The 10,663-nt window shown below is 41.2% G+C and overlaps 1 protein-coding gene across 2 annotated transcripts in view; it reads left to right on the plus strand.

Annotated features, from left to right (window-relative positions):
• The window catches only part of LOC137374438 (cilia- and flagella-associated protein 47-like), a 777,638-nt gene extending 772,938 nt beyond the window's left edge, over positions 1-4,700 (plus strand). For both annotated transcript variants that reach the window (XM_068040550.1, XM_068040551.1), the window contains one exon: positions 3,910-4,700. In XM_068040550.1, coding sequence (XP_067896651.1) covers positions 3,910-4,134 — 225 coding nt within the window. In that variant the 3' untranslated portion in view covers positions 4,135-4,700. The remainder of the gene's footprint in view (positions 1-3,909) is intronic.
• Positions 4,701-10,663: the final 5,963 nt, after the last annotated feature.

The raw sequence follows: 10,663 nt of genomic DNA on the forward strand, positions 1-10,663 counted from the left end.
AATCTTTCACACCGCCAACCCCCGCCACCCCTCCCCCAGCATTTAACTGCATCTGCCATTGTTTTGCTCACTCACTTAGTCTATGTCCCTTTACAACTTCCTGCTCCCATCCATACAACTTATTAACAATTCCCTCACATAACTCATGTAATAAATCTCATGATCAGAAACATTACTCAGCTTCAAAGTCAGAGCCTGAAATTCTGTGATAAAGCTCTTATAGTAATGGTCATAACTTTACTTTGGATTGCTATTTTTGATAAATTCCTTTTGTACTTTATTTTTAGGTTCCTAGTGTTACTTCAAGGTTTTTTTTTGGACTGTTTTTTGTTTTGGGATTTTCCAATGATCCTTTAAAGCAGCAAAATAGGTTTTCCAATGGGAATTCCCCTTCTTTATGATATATGTTGGAGATGAAGAGGAAGATAAGACGGCCAGCAGACAGACCAAACTCATAACGTAACTCTGCAAGCGTTCTAGATCCTCCCTCAGAAACCCAACCACTAGGGTGCACACACATACAAAACTTTTAAAAATATGTCAGGTTCAGCCCAGAAGCCATGGGAAAACTTTACTCCATCCTACATTGGAGATCTGTAAAGTGCTCAGAAAGTGGCCACAACACTTAATTTCACAACCATCAAATCAGGCTAAGGGGCATCATGTGACTTCTGCCAGGTTAACCAACATTCTTGCACAAGGCAAATAATTAATGAGCTGTTTTCCAAGGTAGCTTAGTTCATTGCATTTGATGCAGAATCAAGACAAATGAGCAAATGGGCCATTAATTGTTAATCAGATGACTGGGTTTCTATGAGTGCTTCAAGCAATAGATTGCACTAGATTGCAATAGATCTTACTGTCAACACACACCATATGTAAAATGAAAGCATTCACTCCCTTAATATTCACATAATGTATGACTACAAGCATAGATTTCTGCATGCCAATGTTCAGTATACAGGGAGCTGCCATGATTCATTCATCCTTTAGCAATCTAGTAGCTTTGCAGAATCAAACGCATTGGCTGGCTTATTGGAGATGAGGGCAACCAGTGCTACCACGGCGGCTAACACCGTTAAAAAGAATCACTTTTGTGAAGGCTCACATCTGTACTCAAATTAAAATGAGGCAGGCAATAAGTAAGCTGAAGGAAGATTTGGTGCCTTGATAGATCCATCGTTCCTTCCAGGACTGTTGGTGAATTGTGGTGGACTCTGCTATGTGCTCTGTAAGTTTGTTCAATTCCTGAAGATGATAAAAAGTCATAAGCTGAATCCCCCAAAGCTGAAGAGCATGGGCATAACGAGGACACATTAAGGTCAGAGAGCAGCAAGAGAGAGATGCAAGACAGACTTAGCTGGGACATTTTCAGTAATGCATTATGCTATTATTGCCATTCTACTTCTGCTATAAGCGGGTGAACTCTATTGAATTATACCATTAAACCCCTCAAGACACAGCTTACTTATTAAAAAAAAACTAATTCCATAAAGGTCCTAAGTTTCACAGCTTTTCTGTTCCAATATCAATTTTTGTATCATTCTGAATAATCATGAATATTATCATTATCTATCAGACTCTTAATAATTCCATAAGGTTCTGGAACTGCAGAACAAAACTATCATTACAATTCCTAAGCATACACCCCTTGTGATAATTTTAATTTCCCTTTGGCCTATTCCTCACATTTAATATAAATGTTTGGATAAGGATTGCTGAACTGAATGACTATGAGCCTCCTCTTGAGGTTGTTAAATTCTATGTAGCCATTGGTCTGTTGAATTTCTTCCATCTGTGAAGGCAAATGGGAGGACTGAGCAGAGACATCGCTTATGCTGCTAGCCCAAAGAAAAGCAGTCCTCTTGGAGTACTTTCTGAAGACATGGGGACACGATGTTAGTGGCCAATGATCTGCAGGAGAACAGACCTTATGAAAAAACAAATACTCCTTTGAACTTAAGAGGTATACATGATACGCGACAATTTCTCCAACATGTAGCCCTAGATATATTGGAATTCGAGAGATATAGATTTCTCCATTCGGTTATCAAGGGACCTGATGTCCCGGGGGAAAAATTTGATAGCCCCCGAAAATGGGGACAGGGACCATGATGCAGGATTAACCCATGCCCATTCCTTCTGATGCAGGCAACATGAAAACTTCACACTGCCTGTTAATTTAAATGATAGTAGCGTGCAACCCAGTGTGAAATGTGGTGTTGAGTGCCTGCGTGCATCAGCAAGGGGGCCCCATGTTTATGTGATGCTATTATCATTTAAAGCTAGCCTGCTCACAGCGCCAACACCATTTTGGATGCAAAACGGCACCCATAACACCTGTATTTTCAATTATGCAACCCAGTACTCGGTATTGACAAGTTGGAGATAGTGATACGTGGTACTTTTGCAGAAGTTGCTGCAGCAGTCACTTTCTCCAGTATGTTCATTGTGCTTTTATTTTGAAAGTCAGTTAAACTTTTTGAAGAATGTAGATTACTTTGAGTGCACAAATAAAAGCCTATCATTCGTAACTGATTTAGGCACTGATTAAAATCTCACCTTGATACTGTAGGTTCCCGGAGACCATGTTCCGAATGCTTAACAGAAAGAAGTTAATAGTTTCTTAGCTTCCACTCAGTGGGCTGAGTTTTACAGCCCCCCCAATGTCGGGGGTCGTGGCGAGGGGACCGGAAAATGCTCACAGGAAAGGCTCGCCATGGGACCTCGACACCGGGAAGGCCCGGCCCGATATTGCTGGTGGCAAATTTAAATTTAAATAAATGAATTAATAACCTTCATGCTCCCGCCATCTGTCCCGGTGCAATATTCATGCCAGTGGCTGGCACTCCTGTTTCTTCGGATCCCCGTCCAGGGAACTGAGGCATAACACTGTTGGGGAGGGGGGAGCAGGTAAGTTTCTCAATGCGGGAGGCGGGTGAGTGGGGTCAAACTAATATCATTGGTGTAGGGGATGGTGGGAGCAGTTATAGTGTAAAGCTTATGTACTGGGGGCTGGGGGGTTGCGGGGGAAGGCCAGGTGCACAAGGGAAGTGTTTTGGGGGGAGAGGGCAAGTAGTTAATTACATGGTTATGGGGGGGGGGGAGGGAGGGGCAAATTAAATGTTGTAAAAATTTTTCATAAGCTCTTTCTTTAAATATTTAAATTGAATGGAAGAGATCGAAGTCCTTTAAAAATGGTGTCAGCTCCTGGTAAAGGCAGCTGATGACATTGCCAGGGACACACATCCCGACCCCTCCTCATCAACGGGGCGGGCAGTGTGCCCCGACCATTCAAATGAGCCACTGCGTTTAATATCGCAGCAGTTCTGCAACATGCAGCCCGCACGGGTGAGCCACTATTGTTTTTGTCCGCCGCTGTATAAATTCCAGCCCATTATTTCAACTTCCAATACCTTATCTTCTGGCTTTCTTGTGCATTGCGTATCACCCAGTGTCAACTCCTCATTTAGGCTATCTGTAACTATGTGATTTTATCTTATTTGTTCAGTGCTAGTTATAGAGTGTATGACAGAGTGGACAATTTCTACTAGTTGTGCAGGTATAGACGGCCCTGATATTTATTTTTTCTCTATCTTTTCAGCCTTTTCTATCATCCATATTTTTTGAGAAAAAAAGTATCAGAAATCAGTTCCAATCTTTACTAGTGTAAATATCCAATTGTTGGCAGGACTTGCATCCTCATCCCACCCGGCAATATTTTAATGAGCTGACCCAGGATTTCTGGTTGGATCAGTGTAGGGCCCAATGGGCAAAGGGGAGTTCTGCTCCAACTATGGTGAAGTGGGATCATTAGAATTTCAAGGCCAAGCATTTTATATGTATAGTATTGCACTGAAACAAACACAGAAATAATTTTGCATGATTTCTTGTCACTTGTACTTATAGACGGTGGATATGCAATGGATGTATGAGATCAATGGTTTGGATCCCCACTACACCCCTCCTAACATTCAACATGGCAAAACCATCAGTACAGGCTTCAACCACTCTGTTCCAGTACGACAACGTAACTTCATCCGAGAAAATCTCAAAGTGATAACAACTGCAGTGTCCTCTCCTTTTAAAGGCGCTCCGCTAGCCGCTATGAATAAAACAAGGAGAACAAAGTAAATATGAAATAAAAAGTTACATTTCATTGTGCATCATTTTGTGAAGAATGAAAGTTGCTTTTTCTGTGCAAGTAAAGGCCTATCATTTATTCCTGATTTATAGAAGAAATTGATACATTTTCATTAATGCTGGTGTTTGGTGCATTATATCTAATAGATTGTATTTTTCCAATAAATAATTTTCGTGTAACTATCATCATTTCAAGCTATTTTGCATTACAAAAACTTGCTCATTGTGCCCACTTTTATTTTTGTATAAAACATATCTGTTCAACTGAATATTTTGTCCAGCATCTGTGTTTTTGTGAAAATATATACACTAGCTTAGCAGCAAAACTAAAAAATTTTTGGCAACATTTATTTTTAAATGACTAGAGCAAATAATTATTTGTCAGTCTGTTAGCAGGTGGTATTTGATTCCATGTTTGGTAAAGCAAGTCTGGTACATCTTCCTCCATTCACTAATGTTAGCAAAAAAAGTTAAATGAACATAAAAAGTGCAGAGTGTACTTCAAGCTGTATCATTCTATGATTCTATCACCAAACCTTGCACAAAATATACATAATTAAAAGCAATTTTGATTGTAGTGGTACTTTTATTTCATATCCCATCTCACACTAGCTAACATTCATAGATAATAAAAAGAAGAAAATGCTGGAATACTCAGCATCTGTGGAGAGAGAAACAGAGTTGACGTTTCATATCGATGACCTTGCATCAGACTGCTAATTGTAGAATGTGCTAATCAAAGAAATCATAAAATGCTTACAGCACAGAAGAAGGCCATTGTCGTGTCCATGTCAGCTCTCTGCAAGAACAACTCAGCTGGTCCAACTACTCCACCTTTTTCCCTTAGCCCTCCAAACTTTTTCACTTCAGATAGTTATCCAATTCTCTTTTGAAAGCCACGATTGAATCTACTTCCACTACACTCTCAGGCAGTGCATTGCAGATACCAATCACATGCTGTATAATTTTTTTTTTCATGTTGCCATTTCTTCCTTTGCCAATCACCTTAAATCGGTGTCCTCTGCTTCTCGACACTTCTGCCAACAAGAACAGTTTTTCCCTATCTACCGTGTCCAGACACCTCATGATTTTGAACACCTCTATCAAATCTCCTTTTAATCTTCTCTTCGCCAAGGAGAACAGCCCCAGCTTCTTCAATCTATCCACATAACTGAAGTTCCTCATCCCTGGAACCATTCTCGTGAATGTTTTCTGCACGATCGCAAATGCCTTCACATCCTTCCTAAAGTGTGGTGCCCAGAATTGGACACAGTACTCCAGTTGAGGCCAGTGTTTCATACAGGTTCATCATAACTTCCTTGCTTTTGTACTCTATGCCCCTATTTATAGAACCCAGGATCCCATATGCATAATTAACTGCTTTCTCAATCTACCCTGCTACCTTCAATGATATATCACAGGTCCCTCTGCTCCTGCACCCCCTTTAGAATTGTACCCTTTATTTTATGCTGCATCTTCTTCCTACCAAAATGAATAACTTCACATTTCTCCATTAAATTTCATCAGCCACTTGTCTGCCCATTCCACCAGCCTGCCAACATCCTCTTGAAGTCTATCAACTACCCTCCTCACAATTCACAATACTTCTAAGTTTTGTGTCATCCACAAATTTTGATATTGTGCCCTCTACACCAAAGTCTAGGTTATTAATATAGATCCAGAAAAACAGTGGTCCTCACACCAACCCCTGGGGTACCCCACTATATATTTTCCTCCAGTCTGAAAAACAACCGTTCACCACTACTCTCTGTTTCCTGTCACTCAGCGAACTTCATACCATGCTGCCACTGTCCCTTTTATTCCACGGGCTTTAACTTTGCTGACAAGTCTGTTAGTGGCACTTTATCAAATGCCTTTTAAAAATCCATGTACACCACATCAACTGCAGTACCCTCATTAACTCTGTTACCTCATCAAAAAACATAAGCAAGTTAGTTAACACGATTTGCCCTTAACAAATCTGTGCTGGCTTTCCTTAATTAATCCACATTTGTCCAAGTGACTGCTAATTTTGTCTGAATTATTGGGCTGGAATTTATAAAGACCTTGACGTCGGGATCTGTGGCAGGGGGTAGCATGAAGATTTCCCCGGATGAGGCCCGCCACCGACCTCGACACCGGTAGGGCCCGTCCTGATCTTGCTGGTGGCGGCAAGGCCTTGTGGCAGCCTCCCCGCCTCTCAGCAGTGAGACCATAATTAAAATCTTCAAATTCATTACTGTACCTGAGTAAGTGACGTTCCCATCGCCTCCTGAAGTGCCGTCGTGAACTTCATCCCGGTGGCCAACACTGCCATGCCTTTGTACCCCCGTCCGGGGAAACGATGGTTGGAAGGGGTAAAATTTAAAATTTGTGAACTTTGGGAGGGGAAGGTCAGGTACACAAGATAAGTATTTTTGTGGGGAGAGAATAAGGAATGAGTGTATTGTTAATAGGAAGAGGGTGGGAGAGGGGCTGGAAACATGTATGTAACTTTTTAAATCAGTTTTATTACATGTTCCCTTGAAACATTTAAATTAAATGTAAGGGCTGGAAGCCCTTTAAAAATGGTGCTGGCACCTGCGCCTGCGCAGTGGCGCCGGACCCCATTGCTGGGGACGGCTCGCCTGCCCTCTCCACATCATCGATGTGCAGCGGTTCACCCCGGCCATGTTAATGGGCCGCTGCATATAATATCGCGGTAGCTCCACGGAGTAAAACCTGCATGTGCGGCCAGCCATCTTTTATGGCTGCCACTGTAATCGACGGTGGCAACATAAAATTCAGCCTGTTGTTTCTAAAAGCTTTCCCACCACTGTGGTTAAACCTACTGGCCCTGTGGTTGCTAGGCGTATCCTCACATCCTTCTTTGAACAAGGGTGTAACATTTGCAATTCTTCAGTCCTCTGTCATCACCCCTAAGGAGGTTTTCAAGATTATGGCCAGTGCCTCCGCAATCTCTACCCTTATTTCTGCAGTATCCTTGGATGCATCTCATTCGGTCCTGGTGATCTATCTTCAAGCACAGCCAGCCTATCCAATACCTCTTCTTTATCAATTTCTAGCCCAGTCAGTGTCTCAACTGCCTCCTCTTTCACCATGATGTAGGCAGCATCTTCTTCCTTGGTAAAGACAGATGCAAAGTACTCATTTACTATCTCAGCCATGCCCTCTGCCTCCATGCCTAAATCCCCTTTTTGGTCCCTAATCAGCCTCACTCCTCATTTTACCATCTTTTACTATTTATATGCCTATAGAAGACTTGAAAATACAACATGGAAACAGGTTATTTGACTGAACCAATCCATGCCGCCGTTTTTTGCTCCACTTGAGCCTCCTCCCATCCTTCCTCATCTAACTCTATCAGCATAACTCTCTATTCCCTTCTCCCTTGTATGCTTATCCATTTTCCCTTTAAATGCATCTATACTATTCCCTTTAACCACTCTATGCCATAGCGAGTTCCACATTAAAGAAGTTTCTTCAGAATTCACCATTTGATTTCTTGGTGACTATCTTATATTGATGGCTTCAAGTTTTGCTCTTTCTCACAAGTGGGAACACTCTATCTGTGTCTACCCTATAGGAAACTTTCATTATTTAAAGAGTTCTAAAAGGTCACCCTCCGCCTACTCTTTTCAATAGAAAAGAGACCCTACCTGTTCATCCTCTCTTGATAGGAATGACCTTGCAGTCCTGGCATCATCCTTGGAAATCTTTTTTGCACCCTCTCCAGTGTCTCTATAACCTTTTTATAAAACAACAACCAGAATTGCCCACAGTACTTCAAGTGTGGTCGAACCAAGGTTCGATATTAGTCTAGTGTAACATCTCTACTTTTCAATTCTATTCCTCTAGAGATAAACCCTGGTGCTTGGTTTGCTTTTGTTATGGTCTTATTGGCCTACATTGCAAATTTTAGTGATATGTGTATTTGTAGTCACAGATCCCTTTGCTCATCTAGCCCATTTAGATTCTTATTTTCTAAGTAGTATTTGACCTCCTTATTTTTCTTTCCAAAATGTAATACCTTACACTTACTCTAATTTGCCAATTATATGTCCATTCTGCAAGTTTATTAATATCTTCTTTTAATTAGTTGCAGTCCTCACCCAATTTGGCGTCATCCGCAAATTAAAAAATTTTGTTTTTGATTCCAAAGTCTAAATCATTCATGTAGATTGTTATGATCACTGTGGAGACCACCAACAAATGAAAAGAATCGAATCAACTTAGGAAACCAAAAACCAAACGGACAAGATATCACTTTTATAAATTTTACTGTAATACTTGAACAAAAACCAACATAAATGAAACACAAACTAACAGTTAAGTACAGGTAGATATATATATATATATATATATCTTGAAGATTACACTTCAATTAGCAGATGCAATAAAGATAGTCCTTACAGGTCTTCGGAATAGTCTTATTAGTGGGATGGCACTGAACTGTTCCACAATATAACAAAATCAGGATCTTCCACAGGTTCAAGTTCTGTTCTCCAGAATGCGCAAATGTGGAAGTAATGAGGTCCTGTCAATAGCGAGCGATACAATCTTCCCTTTAACGGTTTGGTTTTGCCGCCTCTCAAACAACTTTGGCCTTGTCCGCTACCATCTTGATGGCCTGGCTCCATTGATAACTTTTCAGTCTGCTTTCCAACTTTACAATCATCCACCAATGGTTAGCCCTCAGTCCAGACTTCTTTGCTGGTAGCCAAATTGTTTCATCCAGCTGCTTAGTAGTCTGATTTTCTAGAAGCCCAGAAACTTGCAGCTCTCAGCCTATCTCTTTAAAACAATCTAGTTGATTTTCCATCCACTGCAGAGTCCTTCACAACTCCACAGACGTCTTTTTGCAAAACACAAAGTCTTGCAGCTGGCTTCCACCTTTTTCAAAAACTTCTGGTCAAACAACAGACCCAGATTTCCTTTTAGCTGGCTTAACACTCAGTAGAGTTTTCTTGACAAGCTGAAACTAAAACCTCCAGTCACATGTCCTTGGTAAGAAAAAACTGCTTGATTGTTCTCAGTCACAGGTCTGTTTGTTTATCTCCGAAGAAGGGTCACTGACCTGAAACGTTAACTTTGCTTCTCTTTCCACAGATGCTGCCAGACCTGCTGAGTGGTTCCAGCATTTCTTGTTTTTATTTCAGATTTCCAGCATCCGCAGTATTTTGCTTTTATGTTTGTTTATCTAACCTGAGTTTAACTCCCCAGAACTTGGAAACTTTGAGTTTCAATTTTATATCAGTGACTGTCTTAAAAAAAACAAACACAGGCAGTATTGCATGACACTTCCCCTTTGAAAAGAAGGCGACCTTAAGATAGTAAGATTTTCTTTTAACAGTTCGACAAAAAAATCAATAAATTCCTAATATAAATATTTTAAACAAATAGCTTATTGTATATTGTACAGGACCTATTTCACTTTTCAGATCTTTCCTTCACTCTTACACTGTTAGGGCTGGATTTTGTATTCCCACCTCTGTTCCCAGCGGCGGGTGTGGAACATGGCAGCCATCCCCCACAGGACCTGTGCCGCCGCACTGATGCTATTACGTGATGGGCAGCCATTTTACATATTCACGATGGCTGACCCCTCCTCAATTGCGTGGCAGGAGTCTCCTCAGTGACGCCGTTCACTACATCACCTGTTGAAGGAGCAGGTGCTGGTGCCATTTTTAAAAGGCTGCCAGCCCTGCAAACAGTACACCGTAACGCAGAGTTCAACCCCCTCCCCCACCCCCCACCCATCAGAGTGCAGTGTTCACCCCTTCCTCACCTCAAGTGAAGGCATGAGTGCCGCTCGTCACGCTGAGGATCGGGAACTGAAAGTAAGATCACTGTGGTTTATATTTTAATTCATGCAAATGTGTTATTTAAACATGCTAAGTCAGGTCCTGTTGCAGAGCAGCATGGATCTTCCTCACCACCAGGAAGATCAGGCCTGACAAGGGTTAGATAAAGGGACTAGCCAATATCCTTTAAGCAAATCAATTTTGCTAACAAAGGTCACGTTCCCCAACCTATCAATACAATCCTCAATCCTTGGGATTCGCTAGGAGTCTGTCTTAGTTACCGCTTTCAGTAATCTATACAGAATCTTTGAGAACGGTTTGGTTTCGGTACTAAAACAGCAGGAGATCTCCAACTACTTTTACTAGGTTCAATGATATCATTACTTAACATGTACTAAACCTCCTTCCTGAGTTTGGCCAATTTACTGAATAGCTAGGAGGTATGTCGAAGGTGGGTGTGAGGCTGACATGATTGGTAGGTGTGTAAGGGTTTTTTAGTGGAGACAGACTGTTCTAACAGACAGATAACTGTTCTGCCAGCATGTGCTGAAGGAAATAAGAGAGAGCTCTCCCTCAGTTTGTTTAAACCCTATTTATTATACTCTCAGAATTCTGAAAAGTAAAACCAGATAAATTCTTTAAAAAAAAAATTGTTGATTGGTGTTCATCATTGGAAAAGGAAAAGGGGTACTGCAGCTGCTGAACTAGATCACTGA

This window comes from Heterodontus francisci, chromosome 10, assembly GCF_036365525.1.
Source record: "Heterodontus francisci isolate sHetFra1 chromosome 10, sHetFra1.hap1, whole genome shotgun sequence".
NCBI lineage: Eukaryota > Metazoa > Chordata > Chondrichthyes > Heterodontiformes > Heterodontidae > Heterodontus > Heterodontus francisci.